Raw genomic sequence first — 19,090 nt, forward strand, 5'->3', positions numbered from 1 at the left:
AGATCACAAGTAGGCAGAGAAGCAGGCAGAGAGAGAGGGGGGGATGCAGGCTACCCTGCTGAGCAGAGAGCCTGATGTGGGGCCTTTTCTCTTAATATTTGCCTGGTGTACTGTTTTTATCCTCCTTTGTATGTCCTTTTGTTTGAAGTGTGTAAAATAAACATAGACAGGTTATGGATGGATTTTTTTTTTAAATGGTTTATTTATTTTGGGGATAGAGAGAGAGCGTGAGTGGGAGGGACAGATGGAGAGAGAGAATCGGAAGCAGACTCTGTGCTGAGTGCAGAGCCCAGTCTGGCACTGGATCGCACAACTCTGAGATCACAACCTGAGCCAAAACCAAGAGTCATTTGTTTAACCAGCTTCACCGCTTAGGTGTCCTTTGGTGGATTTTGTTTGTATCCAGTTTTATCCAAGAGCAGTAATATGGTGTGATGGTAAAAGCAAGAACTTGAATGCCAGATTGCTTGATTTGGATTGTCGCCTGGGGTATTGATATGTGACAGCTACAATTCTATACTTAGGGTTGGGAGGCATTTTGGCTTTACTTAGATTTTAACTACCCCTGTCCCCGTTTTATGTTCTGTGTCTGACCCTCGCTGTCCCAGAAGTGAAGTACCTGGTTTGTTTAGGTTCCAGTTATCTTTGAGATTCTCTTCTTTCCCTTTCAGAATCCTTGCCACCTTGTTTGCAGTTCTCTTTACTTTTTATCTCTTGAAAATGAATTGAAGTGTCCTTAAAGTCATCATAATAAGACTGTTTACTTTTAGGACTGTTTGAAAGTAAGTGTAAATCAGAGATGTAAAAATCTATGAAGAGTACCCGGCACATTAGATGTGCTTAGAACAATTTGTTCTTGTTTTGTCATTAATATTAACATTACAGTTTGACTTTTAGTGCTCTTGGGTACCCTCTGTTTATCCACAGTGCTTCCTGCCTTTTGTTTGTCACTATTAATTTTATCATCACACTTATTCTTTTTATTTTATAATTCAACTTGTTCTTCATTTTTCCTTTTTTATTATACAGGTGATTTAAGGGGATGTAACTTTTGAGCATCTCAATTCAGCATGTGTAAAGTAGTAATTAGATTTAGTGAAATTTTAAAATCATTTTCCAGAAGGAGTACACTCATAATTAAACTATACGATAAGTTAAGACTTACACAGTTTTTCCATCTGAAGAGTATAGAATACTTCAACTAGTTGATGGGACTGGATTCTGTATTTCATATGGAGAGTTTAAAATCTCTCTGTAGTAAAGTTTTTGGTCTCAATGGGAATCTTTGATTTTAATTTATTTTTTTATTAGAACGAACATTAATGGTCATGATGGTGCAGAACAGTGTGAATGTGCTTAATGCCATTTGTTAAAAAACAAAATTCAACTGAGTAAAGTGTAAAGATCTTACTAGCTTTGTTCAGTGGGTCATGATTTGGGCAGCGTCTGATGTAGCAGACAGAAAGTGGCCCTGAGATGCTGTACAAAATGAAAGACGTCTATAGGCAGAAGAGAGTAGGAACAGGAAAATGACACTAGGTGAAAGAGTGGGTCATTTTCCTTAGGGGAAAGCTGGGGTCTACCAAGCAGATTACCTGACTAGTAATGCCTGATTGACTGGTTTAAGATTTCATTTTTTGGGGCGCCAACATTGTAGTTAAGTTTAGGGGCTTAGAAAAAGTGACTCCACTGTGGGCCTTGAGTTCTCTTTTTTAACACTCTGAAGTATATACTTAAAAATATTTAAAGTGGTAAATATTATGTTATATATATTCAACACAATTAAAAAAAAAAGACCATCAGCTGTTACATCCCTGTCTCACATTGAAGAGGAAAGAAGATGTTCATCAACATGAAAATCTAGATCTTTGGGGAGCATGCAGATGGTGTGAGCAGAACGTATTGGCATCAGTATGCTGATTTATGTTTCTTTCTTCACATATGGTTCTCACTCATTTCCTAACGTGAATTTTTTTTTTTTTTTAAACAGGAAGGAAAAGCTGATGCGATGTTCTCAGTGCCGAGTTGCAAAATACTGTAGTGCTAAGTGTCAGGTAAGAATGTTCAGCTACAGGGGCGCCCGGGTGGCTCATTTGGCTCAAGTCATGATCTCAGGGTCTTGAGGTCGATCCCTGTGTTGGGCTCCCAGCTCAGTGCAGAGCCTGCTTGTCCCCATCTTTCTGTTCCTCACTCCATGCTCTGTCTCTCTCTTCTTTCACTTTCTCTCTCTGAAATAAATAAATAAAATGTTCAGCTCTCTAGAAGTGAAACCTTCAAGTTCTCTGCTCTTCATTTGTGCTCCATTATGCCCATTGGCCTATTTCTGCTTCTTTACAGTCTTTGATTTATTTTAACTTATTTTCCTTTAATTTAAAAATTAATAATGTATCTGGTAAAATATCATCTCTATGATATCTATATATATATTAATATGTAATATCCATGTATCAGGAAAAAAATTGTTCACTCATATCTTTTTGTCCTCTTGACCTCAGTCCCATTGTCCAGAGATTACCTAGTTTCTTGTGTCTTTGCAGGATTTTCTCCTCCTAACACATTCACATATTTATATTCTTTGTTTAGAAAAACAGAGATGAGTTATTCTTACATATCTAAATTTCTCCTTTTCATTTTAGAACCTGTCTAGAGGAACTTCTGATGTCATCCCACTGATTCTTTTACATGAATGCACCACAGTTGTTACTTCTTCGTTAATGAATCCTTAACCTTTTTTCAGTATTTGGTATTGTCAGTAATGGACCAAGCATCTTTTTCTGCACATTTCTGCACACCTTCACAAATTAATTATAGGATAAATTCTTCCCAGCTGTACTGATGAGTAAGAGGATACGTGATTTTGAATTTTTAAAGATAGTACCGAATTGCCTTTCAAGAGTAATTTATGACAACTGACAGAGTCTGTGAGAGTACTGTTGTTAATGTCTTTGAAATTCTTTAAGGGGTGTATAATTAAAATTCAACATCACCTTTTCTTCTAACCTTATGATTAATCATTTCATAAGAAATGTAATTATGCTGTAATGAATTGCATCATAATAAAAAGTGCTAATTGGAGGTTTTGTGTCTGTGTCACTTGCTCTCAACCTTCCACCCATCCTTTTTGTTTCTTATTTTGGGGTGTGTGTGTCTGTGTGTGTGTCTATGCGGACACCTTTTTCCTTTATTTCACATCTAGGCCGTGCTTCTCTGAGGGATTTTTGCTCTCTCGCTTTCTCCTATGAAAATAATTTCTTATAGAAGTCAGAAACCTAAACATACAAATTAGTCAGAGGACCCAAGTTCTCATGACTACTAATAAGCCATTAGCTTGTTAAATTATTCCAAAGAAAGCATGAAAACTCTCTGGGCCTCAGTTTCCCAATCTGTACTACTGATAAGAGCTAATATTCATGAGATATCTACTGTGTATCAGGTACTATTTTATTCTGTTTACTCTTACATGAATCTTGGGCGTTTACTATGATTGCGCTCGTTTTACCAATCAGGGGACTAAGCTACAGAATTGTAAGTAAAGTGCCAAACATCCTATACCGAATAGGCCCTGGAATTTGGATCCAGAGTTCTAATTTCACTTCTAAGCCCAAATTTTATTTTTGTTCTAACATTCTGATTAGTTGTAGCTTTCTGTTTCCTATTGTATTCACATTTTTCATGGATTTTGTTTTGTTTTTAATAAGGGTGCAACCCTATCCCAGGGAACACAAAACAAAAAATACTAAAATAGAAGGTTCCAAGTAACACTTTCCTAATAAAAATAGGGAATGTGAAAAATAATTGGATTATTTTTGCCTCATTTTATAAAGCAAAAACTCTGTCACAGAACGATACCAGATTTATGTAAGATCGTTAGTAATAAGGAAAAGCAAATTATGAAAACAAAGCCATGCTTTTTCCTACAAGATAAATTCTTGGTAGACTATTTTATGGTGATGTTATCTATCTTATTCATGTGAAACTGAAATTTGTTTCAAGGAACTTCAAATTAAGAAGAATATATCTAGAACCAACAAATTACATATATCTTCTGGATGACCTTCCTTTCCAGTTTCAATGAGCTAAACATTTACTTTTATTTTCCCCTTTTTTAATGAATGTTTTTTCCTCCAATGCTGCTTCCTCCTCCTCTGTAGTATACTCAAGGAAAAAAAAAACCATTATCTGATTAGAATGTGTTGAGGGAGTTTGGTGGGTTTGGGTATGTCATTTTGATTCACTGTAGTGCTTGTACTTTGACCACATATATTAGCTGTTTACTGTAGCATCAATAATAATGTCATCATCAGATATACTGTAGAAAGTAATGGGAAAATAGCTCCTAAGATGAAAGATACCACATATAAGCCAACTAGTGCATGCTTGTGTATGTGACCGGGATGAGGGTGTGTAGAGGTGGATGGGAGTCAAAGATTGGCCAGAACATATGCATTTAAACTGCTCTGTTTAGCTCACCCTTCAGGTACAGAGTTAAACATTGTAATTATTGTGGATTCCTACAAAGCAGCACGAAATTAAACTGACAAAGCGAACTATGAACAGTAATGAACAGGAGGCAAATGCCCTCGGAATGGAAATTGACATAGAGGATGTGAATTTGTAGCACAAAATCTATAATAGGTTTGCCCTGGAGGGACATAACTTTGGTTCATTAGCTTAGCATTTGATGTGTGGGGCCGTGGCATCAGTGAGTTGTGTGAGAGGCTGTTGAGGTGTTAGGAGGTATGATGTCCCTCACACCCATAAGGCTGGTTTCAGTGTGACTGGTTTTCACATTTACTTTTTAAGCAGAAAATAAAGTAAGAGGAGTGAATGTTTCCTCCAGTTTCCTTCCCCATTCCTATTTCTGTTTTCTGATTACACAGGTAATCTCTGTGTTTGTTTTGTGAGTGGACGATACACACTGAACTGTTCATCTACCCTTCATACCTGGTGTTCACATACATGTATATATTGACTGTTGTGTTCAGTACTGTTTCTTATACTGGAAAATATTTTGTCATCAGTGGGTTTGTAATTCCTTTGTGGATACTTTATTATGATGTGTCATATAATACGATAGATATATGGGAACCAGTCTGATTTCTATATAACCGGAACATCGTATGTGATTTTGAAATGAAAGAGGAGGGGTGGGCTAAGTTTTCTTTTAAAGAAGCATGCTCAGGGGTGCCTGGGTGGCTCAGTCGGTTTAGCAATTGCCTTCAGCTCAGGTCATGATCTCGGGGTCCTGGGATCAAGTTCCACATTGGGCTCCCTGCTCAGCAGGGAGTTTGCTTCTCTTTCTGCCCCTCCTCGTGCTCATGCCTGTGTGTGTCTATGCTCTCTCTCTCTGAAATAAATAAAATTCTTTTTTTTAAAAAATGCTCAAAATTTGCAATATTGCTAACAAGTAAACCAATTTCAAGCAAATTCACTAATATTGTTTTATGTCTTCTGGGTTTAACTTGATTCATAATACCTATATTTCTAATTGAATTAGTTGCTGATCAAAATAAGCAGCTGGGTACTGTACCAAATAATTTATATACTTTTAAAAAGTACTGTATTTTTTAAAAAGTACTTTTGCGGCACGAGAGTGGCCTACTTGGTTGAGCATCTGCCTTTGCCTCAAGTCATGATCTCAGGGTCCTGGGATCAAGCCCCGCATAGGGCTCTCTGTTCAGGAGGGGGCCTGCTTCCCCCCCTCTCTCTTTCTGCCTCTCTGCCTACTTGTGAGCTCTCTTGTCAAGTAGATAAATAAAATCTTGAAAAAAATTTTTAAAAAGTACTTTATTAGCAGGGAGAGGCTCTATTTTATGTTAATAATTATAGACCTCTTTAGAAATGTGAATCTTACCTGGGTTGAAATTCTTTGATCATATTTAAGTTTTTGGATTCTACAAATGTCTAGGACCCTAAGCCTGTCTTTGCTCACTTTGCAATTCACCTGCTGAGTGGTCCCATCTGCTCCCATGACTTCAGTTGGCATCTGTACATTAATCATTCTTGAAACTCCATCTCTAGTCTTCTCCTTTGTCTCAAAGACCAGACCCATACCTTATGGGGAACCTCTACCTTGGTGGTACACCCATATCTCAAATGCCTTATAGCAGGACCTCAGTGCACAATCTCTGCCCAAACCAGCATTTGTTTTCGATTTTCTTTTTTTTTTTTTTTTAAAGATTTTATTTATTTATTTCACAGACAGAGATCACAAGTCAGACAGAGATTACAAGTAGGCAGAGAGGCAGGCAGAGAGAGAGGGGGAAGCAGGCTCCCTGCCGAGCAGAGAGCCCGATGTAGGGCTCGATCCCAGGACCCTGGGATCATGACCTGAGCCGAAAGCAGCGGCTTTAACCCACTGAGCCACCCAGGTGCCCCTTGTTTTCGATTTTCAACCGCAGTGAATAATTCACCAACCACCCAACAGTCTGAGTTGCCAGGCTGGAATCATCTTCAGTTTATATCCTTTCTTGGCCCCATGCCTAGTTAATCAACATGTCCTGCTGATTTTACTAACTTATGATCTAAATTGGTTCCCTTCTGTCTTAGTTTCTCCACCAACACTCGTGTGGATGTTCCTCTGACCTCTCTGCTACATTGACTGTGGTCTGTGCCGTCCTGCCACATCCTTTTCTCCTTCTTAGCCAGGAGCCAGAGCATGAGCATTCCAGAGTGTGAGCATGACCCGTCACTCCCCAGCAGAAAACTCTGGCCCTCTTCCTCAGAATGAAATTCAAGCTGTAGATTTTGCTACAGTTTCACTTCTGAGCCTTTGGCTACATAAGTCTTTGGGCTTGGACTCAGACCTGACCCAATACCTATTGAACTCCTTCTACTTAACCCTTTATAACCCAGATTAAATGTCGCCCCCTCCTTTCCTAAACTACTGAGACTATTTTGTGTCCCTCCTTTTTCACACAGAAATTATCTTAATGATTGGTTTAATTGGCTATTTCTGCGGTTAGATGACCAGGCTCATTCAGGGGGTACATTATTATTTCCTGATGCAGATATAACATTATTGGTTAGGGGAATGAATGAGTATATTGCTCAGTGATACTCTTTGTTTGAAATTATTTTTTGAAACATTACATTATCTTTAATCTGTTTTATTTTTTTAGTTGAAATATAATTGTACTACAACATTATGTTAGTTTTAGGTATGTAACATAATGATGTGATATATGTGTATATTGTGAAATGATCATTACGGTAAGTTTAGTTAACATCCATTGCTACAGTGGTGTTCCTAAAGCTTATATTACGGATGCAGGAGAGACGGATAATGACAAATGCCCATAATTACGTGAGTGAGTGTGCTTTAGATGAGCAGGAGCTCGCCTTTGAAAAGGTGATTACAGAAGGACTTCCTGTAGACGTGACGTTTGACCTGGGATCTAATTGCCAAATGTAGCAAGCCATGGAAAGCTCCGAAACAGATTTTTTGCATAGAAGGAACAGCAGATGTAAAGAACTGAAGCGGGAACAAACTTGTCATGTTAGAGGAATAAAAAGGAGTTTGATAATGGTGGGCAGTCATTACTGTACATGTGTCTAGACCTGTAGAATGGACCCCACTGTTCACCAGGGACTTTGGGTGATAATGATGTGTCACTGTAGGTTCATTGTTGTAATATATGTACCATCTGCTGGGGATATTGATAATAATACAGGTGGCTGTGTGGGTGGGGTAGTCAGTATATGGGCATCCTCTATACCATCCTCTCTATACCATCCTCTCAAATTTAAAACTCCTCCAAAAAAATTAAGTTTAAAAAAAAATAAATACAGGAAAAAATAGGAGTTGGAGGTGAGACTAGTTAGTGAAGATCAGAAGGTCTTCTGGACCATCCATCCACTGAATTACTTAGCAAACATTAGGGTTAACACTAGAACTTTTCTAGGCCCTGGTGCAAAATTATTGGTTAGTTTGCTTATCACAGACATACTCCCTACTTCTTTGCTGTTTCCAAGAATTGGCTAAGGAGTTGTATCCATAACTTATATAAAATGTTTCCAACTCGGAAGTAAGACATCACAGTAAAATGGGTTTGATTTGAATGGCCCTTTCAGTAAGATAAACATTAAAAATACTGCACATCATTAGTCATCAGAGAAATGAAATTAAAACCACACTGAGGTACCTTTACATACCCACGCACGGGACAGGCTGAAATGCAAAATACTGACTATACCAAGTGTAGTCCGGGGTGTGGAGAAACTGGAACCTCAGGCTCTGCTGGTAAGATTGTAAAGTGGTACACATGCTTTGGAAAAGTGGGGTAGGTTCTAAAATGTTCAATGTACACTTAACCACATAAACCAGCAAGTTCTACTCCTAGGTAGAACACACACACACACACACACACACACACACACGCACACAATTACTCAGCCATGAAAAAGAACAAACCACTGAAAAATGCAGCAACATGAGTGAATCTCAGAAACATCATACTGAAGGAATAGAGCCATATTAGAAGAGGCAGTGTTGTTTGCTGTTCTAGAATACGCACAAGTAGTGTCTAATGATGGAGACCACATCACTGCTTACCTGGGTCGGAGGGCTTGGATGTAAAGCAAACAAAGGAACTTTGTTTGGGGGGGGGGCGAATAATGATAGTCTATAGCTTAGTTTTGGTGTTATTACAAGGAGGTGTGTATTTATTTGTCAAAACTCATCAATCTGTACTCAACGTTGGCACATTTTATTGTAATATAAATTATATCTCAAGAAATTGTTTTAAAAATATTGATCACTGCAGGGGTGCCTGGGCAGTGCAGTTGGTTAAATGTCCTGACTCTTGTTTTCGGCTCAGGTCATGATATCAGGGTCCTGGGATTGAGCCCCACATCGGGCTGCATGAGATTCTCTTTCCCTCTTCCTCTGCCCCTCCCCCCAGCTCTGCCCTTTCTCTCTATTTCCTTCCCACAAATAAATAAATCTTTAGAAAAATTATTGCTTACTGCAGACTCTTTAAGTGTGCATGGATTTCCTTTCCTTCTCTATATAATAAAGGGGTCACAGCTTCTCAGCCCCTCAAAGAATGAGACTGCTGTTGGGGAAGCCATCCTAGGAGGGTGAGAGAGGTCACAAAGACCAGACGGCTGAAGCAGATCTCTGCATCAGAAATACTAGAATCAAATTTAGCCGGATTCTCCATTTGACACTCCTCTGCTCAATCAAAATCATTCTAAAAGCAAGGAGGTGTTTTCAGACTGTCTGACATGCAGACTTTTGGTTGTCTCTCTCTATAATGCTACTTCTCAATCCCCTTCTGTGCCGGATATATACTCTTTGATGCTGGATCCTTGCTGGATTTCTGCTTGGTAGGCTGGCTGCCCTCTCGGAAAAGACTTTGTGGTTAACTGCCCTTTGACGTGGCCTCCACTCCCCTGTTTGTACAGCCTGTCTTACCCCTACTTTCTGACTTACGGACATAACCTCGAACTCCTCCTTCATTGATGGCCCTTCTAATACACTTTGGGAGTTAAAAACTTGATAATTACTTGTACCAGGGAGCTAAAATCACCATGTTCTGCTAGAACTCGGTGCTGACTTTCTGATTAATCCAGCATGGAAGTTTCTTTCAAAGAAGATTGGATATCTATAGGAGTAAGTGAGTTACTTAGTCTTTCTGGCTAAAATATATCAGTTAGGTCATTCCATCTTCATATGATCTGTCATTAGATCAGAGGTTGCCAAACTCTTGTGTATTGGTCTACATAATAAATATTTTAGGTATCGTGGGCTATATATTTGTCATAACTACTCAACTCTGTTGTCGGAAGGAGCATAAATCTTAAGCGTGGCTATGTTTCCATAAAACTTTATAAAAGCAGGCGGCAGAATGGATTTGACCTGAATCGTGCATTAGACGATCACTGACTTACTTTGGGGCATTAATATTACTATTTATTATATGGTTCCTCAGTTAACAAGGAGATTGTAACTTTATTTTTTGAAGAAATAACACTTTTTTTCTTGTTTCTTCTGTCAACTTGATGCCCTATGCTAATTCTCCTGCCTCACTCCATCTTTGTATTTGGCTCTATCTGTCAAATTTGATTAAGGCTAGTGGGAAGGCACTCTTGTTCTTATTTGATACAGCATTCAGTAAGCTTTGAAAGTGGTAAGTCTAATGTCTATTACTAGGTCTCTTGCGTGCTCTGAGGAGATTTTATGCAGGATTTTAATCAATACCTGTCAGTCATCTGAGATACCCGGCTTAGCCTTCCAGTTTTCTTATTCCAGATTCCAGCTTTTTAGACCTTCATGTTATCTGTCAGCCTCCAGTTCAACACTGGACTACTTCTGAGGCATGAACAGGGGGATGCTGTTGATTTGCTCTTAAATGGTTTGTGAGGGACTGGATAACTGTTGGGTCTTTTTTCTTTCGTTCAAGTTTCATGGCAACTCAACTATCCCAGGTTACGCTCATAGAAAATCTCTGTCAATATTATTTGTAAGTGGAATGAATCATGAGTACATGGTAAAAAGATCATAACACCATTGAACACCTGTACATGCAAGATGTACCTCATTGGTAGTACACTCATTTATTTATTATTATTTTTATTTTTTAAGAAATACTTTATTTATTTATTTGACAGAGAGAGACACAGCAAGAGAGGGAACACAAGCAGGGGGAGTGGAAGAGGGAGAAGCAGGCTTCCTACTGAGCAGGGAGCCCGAAGCAGGCCTTGATCCCAGGACCCTGGAATCATGACCTGAGCCAAAGGCAGATACTTAACAACTGAGCCACCCAGGTGCCCCACTTATTTATTTTTTTAAAAGATTTATTTGTTTATTTTTTAGAGAGAGTGAGAGTGCCGAGCAGGAAGAGGGTCAGAGGAAGAGAGAGAGAGTCTTAAGCCAACTCCATGCTGAATGTGGAGCCCTTCTCGGGCCTCAGTGTCAGGATCCTGAGATCATGACCTGAGCTGGAATTAAGAGTCGGACACCTAGCTGACTGAGCTACCCAGGTGCCCTGGTCGTACACTTATTTTTAAAACCAGACATGAACAAGCTAACCTGATAAAACAGTTTACTGAGTAAATCTTTGCATTCCGGAAGATTTCACCGAAGCATTTATTAACATTTAAAAATTAATACATTTAAACCATTCTTTGAGTTATAAGCAGGTTTTCCAAAATATTTAAAGTGTTTATTGAACGGTAATATTTCTTTCTCTTTCACGTAAAAATACTTCTCCCTAAATCACAGTTGTTAGACATAAGAAATGTAATTATATTTGCTATTATTTGTAAATATAATAACATGATATTTATAGAAAATTCAAACAGATTGGGAAAGCATAAGGAGAAATGCAAAATAGCTTTTTCTTTTAGGAAAAACTGAAAAAATTATTACCAGTTGTTCAGTTTTGTAAACAAATGTATGAGGAGCATTCTTATACTTTTTCTGTACAGCAGTTACATTTGTGAGGATTAAGTGCATTATAAATATTATTTATATGCCAACAATATGCACATTAAGAATTTTGATGTTCATGGGGTGCCTGGGTGGCTCAGTCATTAAGCGTCTGCCTTCAGCTCACGTCATGATCCCCAGGTCCTGTGATTGAGCCCCACATTGGGCTCCCTGCTCAGAGGGAAGCCTGCTTCGCCCTCTCCCACTCCCCCTGCTTCTGTTCCCTCTCTGCTTCCTGCTTGTGTTCCCTCTCTCGCATCTCTCTCTCTTTGTCAAATAAATAAAAAAAATTAAAAAAAATTTTTTTTGATGTTCATTACCGAACATCTTTCAGAAGGCTTAGGTGGCACCTGAGTGGCTGAGTTAGTTGAGTGCTTTCGGCTCAGGTCATGGTCCCAGCGTCGTGAGACTGAGCCCCGTGTTAGGCTCCACACTGGGCTACAGCCTGCTTGGTATTCTCTCTCTCCCTCCCCCTTCCCCTACTCGCACATGAGCTCTCTCTCTTTTTCTCTAAAATGAAAAAAAAAAGAGAAACTTAGAGTTCTACTAATAGTTTAATAAGTATAGGATGGTATTTTTTTGTTCCTTCTATTTAGTATGTACAATGGCCTCCTTTTTAATTTAGTCTAGATCAGTGGTTATTCAATCTTAGCTACATGTGGAATCCTTTGTGGTGATTAAAAAGAATTTGGACACCTGAGCCTGTCTTGTCACTGCTGTCCGAATCTCTTCAGTCGTCCCAGGCTGTAAATTTAAGTATGTATTTTTATGTGTACATGTGCTGTGTATGCCTGTGCAGAATTGTTCTAGATCTGCAGTTTTCTTCTTTCCCAGACCTAAGTCTATCCTTTTTTTTAAGTTCTTTATTATAGAGAGAGCTAGAAAGAGCTTGTGAGTGGGGGAGGGGCAATGGGAGAGAGAGAGAATCTCAAGCAGCCTCTGTGCTGAGTGCAGAGCCCAATACCAGCTCGATCCCAGGACCCTGAGATCATGACCTGAGTGAGAATCAAGATCAGATGCTCAGCCGACTGAGCCCCCCAGATGCCCCTCTACCTTTTTATATAATAATTACATTTTCGTCCTCTCTACTCTCTTGAAATGAAATACCATAGTTAAGACAATCTAACTAGTTATATATTTTTAAAAGTCAGTATCAGTGTAATGTTATAAGTTGAATGTAAAGGAGAAAAAAATGAAAATAACTTAAAAATACGTATTTTATTTATATATTTTATTTTTTCAAATTTTTATTTAAATTCTAGTTAGTTAACATATAGTGTAGTATTGGTTTCAGGAGTAGAATTTAGCAATTCGTCCCTTACAAATAACATCCAGTGCTGAACACAACAAAAATAATACATATTTTGTATATAGATGCTCAGGCAAGAGTAGACTAGAAGATATAATTAAGAAGTCAGATATTTTCATCTACACAAAGTCACCTTGGAAAAGGAAGTACAAAATGTAGGATCAGAAAATACGTTGTTATTGGTAGGTACCTCAAATACCATAGGTGGTGTTGCCTTCAGTGATATGCTTTTATAAAATATTAGATACCTTTTTTTTTTTAAATATTAGATACCTTTAGCTAAAGTTCTTAAAATGCATTCATCCCTTGATTTACCTAGAAAATTCAGTGCTATCAAGGCTGTGTAAAAACGAGGTCTTTGTTTTTATATGTGAAAGGAGGCTTAGTTCCAGGCTCGGATAATTCGGAAATAAGTTTGTCCCTGCTATAGAATGTTTGATTGGACATTTAAAAGTCGTCTTGGGTTTGGAACAATTGATTCTTTTTTTTAAATTAATTTATTTTTTACTTCTTAGAGTATGCAAGCAGTGGGAGGGGCAGAAGGAGAGGGAGAGAGAATCCTTAAGGAGATTTCCTGCTCAGCGCAGATGCTGATGTGGGGCTTTCATCCCACCACCCTGAGACCATGACCTGAGCTGAAATCAAGAGCTGGACACTTAACTGACTGAGCCACCCAGGCACCCAGATGGATTGATTCTTTATCATATGGAGCTATCCCACACAGATGTCCACCATCTCTGGTTCCTGGCCACTAAGGGCCCGTGTCTTTCTCCAGGCATCCTAACAAATAAGGATGCCCCCCTACATTTCCCCAACAACCCTCAAGATTAGGGTTACCCCCATTGGGAGATACTGGTTTACTTAATCAGTTTTTGTTCTGAGTCACTGCAAGTACTATAGAACATGAAAATGTAGAGATTGCCAGAGTGGTTTCTGAGTCCTGTATGTACTGGCACGTGGAATCATTATAGATGTCTTCATTTCTTTTTTTTTCTGTCCAAAAGTCTTTTTCCCATTGTCTTTGTGTCTTAATGCAGTATTTTAATTTCGTTTGTCTTTCATACTATTTTGTGCTTACTGTGAATCATTGATAATGTTCAACTTTCAGAACAGAAAACATTACAGCCAATATTGTGGACAAAATCTTAATTACATCCTGCATTGCAGTAAGGGAAGAAAATAGGAAAATGTAAATCTGGGAGGCTGTCTTTGAAAAACTGGCAGATATATTATGTGCTGTTGAGGTCTAGATCAAAGTTAAAGTTTGTACAGTTTAGATAATGCCTGATGCTCTTGTAGATCGTGAGGTTTTGCTGCAGTGTCAAATGTGGTTATTTAAGAGATTGCTTTGTAAGCCTTTTCTGTGGTGTGCTTCCGTTAGTGAGCTGTATGGTAAGATGCAATGGTGATGCTGAACAGTAAACCCTAATAATTACTGCTTTTAAAACATGGTTTTTAATATCATAGTAAGATACGAAGTAGGCTGTACCTTGACACTGTGCTATAGACCAGTTTTAAGTGGCATGATTACTTTCTATATTTATATAGGCGTGACTTGGTTTTTAGATGAAAAGAATGAATATCTTTTTCCTGAAGCAAATGGGAAGATAAGTACATTCTCTGGTGTTTTCCTGCAGTGATTTAGGAATAGCTTTAAGAAACATACTATCTAGTTTGTAATTACAGTTGAGAAATAGGAGTGCAATATTAATTATGCTAAAGACCTAAAGTTGTTTCGACAGGAACTCTCCAAAATTTAGATGTTTAATTCTCAGGAATGTCATCTAACAGATCAATAGGTTCATTACCTGGGGGCACATTTTGTAGTTACTTCACCCTGGGAAGCCACCAGGAGACTGAGATGCTCAGAACATAACAAAGGAGTTATGGAATCTCTTGTACTTATGAGTATTGAATCAAATCTGCTCTTAAGATCCAGATGGTCCAGATGGTCTCAGCCTTCGTCTGCTAGGTGCAGTCCTAGCAGATGCTCACGTTTTGAACAGGACCAGAGTGCTTTCTCAGAGACCTCTTCATACTTGTGGTTCATTCCTGCCTACATAGCCGGTCAAATGAGGGCATCTGTCAGCCTTCTCAACTTTTAATACCAAGTGAAAACTCTTCTACCAAAGTTGTGGTTCACCCACCAATCAGAAATAAAAAAATATTAGCACCCTAGTTTTCTATCAGTGGGAATGATCATGAATTTGTTTGCTAAACCCACTCTCATTGAAAGATCAGATGAAGGAAAGAAAGTATATAGCTATATTGGAGTCCATGTATACCAACCTAACTTCCCAAAGGATGGCAGTAACAATCACAGAAAACTGTTAACTAAATTATACAAGTTTCTCTCATGCAGAGCTTTTTAGCAAACTGAATTACCTCTAGTCTCTAAGCAGGGTCGATATTATGTAGCAGTTTTCAAACTTAATTGACAATGGAACCATATTTTTCTTTTTCTTTTTTTTTTTTCATTTTATTTTATTTCTTTTCAGTCTTCCAAAATTCATTGTTATGCACCACATCCAGTGCTCCATGCAATATGTGCCGTCCCCAGTACCCACCACCAGGGTCACCCAACACTCCACCACCCTCCCCTCCAAAACCCTGTTTGTTTCTCAGAGTCCACAGTTTCTCATGGTTTGTCTCCCCCTCCAACTTTCCCCCAACTCACTTCTCCTCTCCATCTCCCAGTGTCCTCCGTGTTATTCCTTATGCTTCATAAGTACGTGAAACCATATGATAATTGACCCTCTTTGCTTGACTTATTTCACTCAGCATAGTCTCTTCCAGTCCAGTGCATGTTGATACGGTATTTTTCTAAGGGATCTTACCCATATTGGTAAGTTGCTAATTGCTTCTCCAAGACTAGCCCCCTAAACAATAGAAAATTTTCTTTCACTAACTTATAGTTTAATAGTATTCCTTTTAGTGAGTATGGATATTAGAAGTAGCTATGTGTTAACCATTATAATTGTCCAGTATGCTGATTAGCATTCTTGGGATAAATTCCTCCTGCGATTTAATACTTGGTAAAGCTGTGTGTTTTTCTTTTCTATCAGTTGAGAATTATATAAGCCATTATGTTTTATTTTTTGCCTTGCCTGTAAGGCAAGTCAGATAAATGTAGTGTGAAGACAGGGCAATTATTTCAATCTTACGGGTAGAATACTAAGAACTTTTACTCTCCTCTTTTATGTTTATGTAGCTTGGTGGTGACATTCCACCCTGCCTTACTTTACTCATCTTTAATGTAAGGATACTATCTACCACTTGCATTATTGTGAAAATAAAATGTTTCAATTGTTTAGCCATGTGTCTGACATACTGTAGAATGCTAATAAGTAAATGCTAGAGGACTATTTTTTTAAACATAACTTTAACGTTTTTTCAATTCTAATTTTATAACCTTATTTCATTTATATCTTTATTTTGAAACAACTGAGTCTTGTTTAGAAGTGAGTGAAGCATAAATACTAAAAAAACAAAAAGATTAGAAACATCACATTAAGAGCATTGCTGTAGTGGGTAAGAAGAAATGAAGTGAGTCAGTCATGGGTCAAGTTGATAAAATAAGTGATGTACCCCTTAGAAACAGTGTCTTCAAGATTTGAATTCGTAGGAAATAGCAGACAAGCCACACCTTCACCCAGGAACTCAACATGGGCAGTCTTTCTGAGCAAAATGCTGGCTTGAAACTCACAGTTCCTTTTTCTTTTTTCTTTCTTTCTTTCTTTTTTTTTTTTGAAACTCACAGTTTCAAAGTAGTTGTAGCACTTTTGAATTTTTACAAAATTTATTTATTTGAGAGAGAGAGTGCACGTAAGCTCACGAGTTGGGGGAGGGCAGAGGGACAAGTTGACTCCCTGCTTAGCTTGTAGCCCAAAGTGAGGCTCCATTCCAGGACCCTGAGATCACGACCCTAGCTGAAGTCAGACACTTAACCAACTGAGCCACTCAGGTGCCCCCAGGTTTGAAATTTCTGGTTGCACTGCATGTTTGTGCTACAGGTGGGAGAGAGAGTTCCTCCTGGAGGGATTTTATAGGGCCTGGAGTTGGGAGGCATTTTTACAGTTTCTGAAGCCAGATTGCACGTGAGCGTCAGGCATTTCAGTGATGCAACTTGCAGCGCTCAGTCAGAATGGAACGTGTCAGACATTTGGTCGAGCTGTCTCCCACTCTCCAGGGTTAAGTCTTAGATGCTGTGGGTTGTATTTCCCTATAGAAGTCATTCCATGTGGAGGAGCCTTAGCATTTCTGACTCCAGGATTCAGGGAGACGGTGTCCTCCCCATTGTCCTCTCTTCTCAGTGTTGCGGGTTTGGTGACTGGCTCAGTGGTCTTTTCAGCCACACCAGCACATGGGTAGGATTGTGGGTTAAGTGACCTTATAATTTATCATCCAAAGCGTACTTTTCAGAATGAAAAGGGGTACTATTAGTGACTAGGCCAGGACAATATAAATAAACAACAGCAGTCCTGGACAAATGACATTTGGTCACTGTAGTTAGTAACCCCTTTCTGTGTGGTCTTCGAAAACAAAAAGTTTCATACTTATTGTTATGTTAGCCCCTGATAGTTCTACTCCCTAAAGCAGCACAGAAATTCAGAAGGCCATCTGCCCTGTTTTGATTTTCCTGAACCTTGTGTTTATTTTCTAGTTTCATGTGATATTTTCTTTTTGTATTCAAAATCACTGTCTCTTATCGAATCCTATTTAATCAGCTAAAAGAGAAAAGACTATCTGATAAATTATTAAGTAAGCCATAAGGATTCTTCCTTGGACTCCACAGCCAGGTAATAACCAGGCAGTAAATTAAAGGACAGAGGTGGAGGAGAAGCGTTGAAGTGCGCGCCTGGTAATTACATGCTTGGCAAAGACGGGATTCTGTATCATTGATAGTATTAGAATATTGCTTTCATTTTCTATTTTGCAGTTATAGTTAAGCTGTTGACATTAAATTCATGTTGATCACTCTCCACACAAAACTGGTGTAAATGAAAGTTACAACATATACCCTCCCCACTCTTGTCTTAACAGAAAAAAGCTTGGCCGGACCACAAGCGGGAATGCAAATGCCTTAAAAACTGCAAACCCAGGTATCCCCCGGATTCTGTTCGACTGCTTGGCAGAGTTGTTTTCAAACTTGTGAGTATAAAACTCATGGAATATGCTTGGGTTTTAATTAAGCAAAGCTCTTGGAGTTGTATGTATTATTTATATTTTTTATAAGATTTTATTATTTAGAGAGAGAAAGGGTTGAGTGGGGGGAGGGTCAGAGGGAGACTCTCAAGCAGACTCCCTGCTGAGCTCAAAGCCAGAGGCAGGGCTCAATCTCAGGACCCTGAGAGCCCGCCTGAGCAGAAGTCTAGAGTAGGACGCTTAACCAACTGAGCCACCTAGTGCCCCATATTAGTATTTAAGGCCAACTTCAGACCCCTGTGAGGGTAGAAGGCAGGTTATTCCAGGGAGTATCTTAGGATAAAAACTTGCCGTTTCCCTATTAACCATAGCATTAGTGTGGCAGGACAGCACAGTGCCCTCTTTGAAGGCCCTGTGTGTGTGTAATCCCCTAGAAACATAAGGTCATATATTGAAGGCGTGAGATAATCAGAAATGTCTGTTACGTTGTCTTCATAACTTTTCGACTATGAACTATTGCATAGGGCAGGTGTATAACTTTTCACTTGCTTCTTGAAGTGAGGTTTTAATTAGATGATAATTAATCTTGCATGGAAGAGTGCTTATCTTTTTTTTTTTTTAATAGCCAAGTTTCACTGAAATTGTTTTCAGTCCTTTTCCCCTCCTCTGCCTGAACAACCACTAGTTTCTGTGAAATAAACCTCTGGCAATACCCTCCAGACTTCTTTTTGCCACGCTTTCACATGAATATCTCTTTCTCAAATTATTTCAGAATCCAGCTCTCTTCTGTCCTGTTGTTTATTGACTTTTTTGGGGTACGGGAAGGCTGTAAGATTTTATAGAGAGTTTTTAATCATGGAAAAATATGTTTTTACACCTAAAAGTAACACAATGTTTTTTGTCAGTTATACTTCAATTTTTAAAAAATGGATGTGGAATACCAAATGAGCATTGTCTTTGTTCTGAATATATAACATCTATTATGTATTTAGTTACTATTTGCAAATACATATATTGTGTTGAACTAAAATATACAAATTTATTTCATAGCATAATACATTCAGATCAAGTTTGTTATTATGCATTTCTTTAATTGCTAGATATTAGAAGTATGATCACTATATTTGAGGCTGAACTTTTTTTTTTTACTTTATTAATATCAGAAAGAGAAGCAGGACCTATTGGATCAGAATCTAATAGAA

The 19,090-nt window shown here is 38.5% G+C and overlaps 1 protein-coding gene across 1 annotated transcript in view; it reads left to right on the forward strand.

Moving 5' to 3' along the window:
- Positions 1–19,090, forward strand: part of SMYD3 (SET and MYND domain containing 3) — a 710,646-nt gene that overhangs the window by 166,111 nt on the left and 525,445 nt on the right. Inside the window, exons 2-3 of the mRNA XM_080825025.1 lie at positions 1,991–2,054; positions 17,787–17,894. Coding sequence (XP_080681151.1) covers positions 1,991–2,054; positions 17,787–17,894 — 172 coding nt within the window. The remainder of the gene's footprint in view (positions 1–1,990; positions 2,055–17,786; positions 17,895–19,090) is intronic.

The sequence above is a fragment of the Martes martes genome, assembly GCF_963455335.1.
Source record: "Martes martes genome assembly, chromosome: 15".
NCBI classification, from domain to species: Eukaryota; Metazoa; Chordata; class Mammalia; order Carnivora; family Mustelidae; genus Martes; species Martes martes.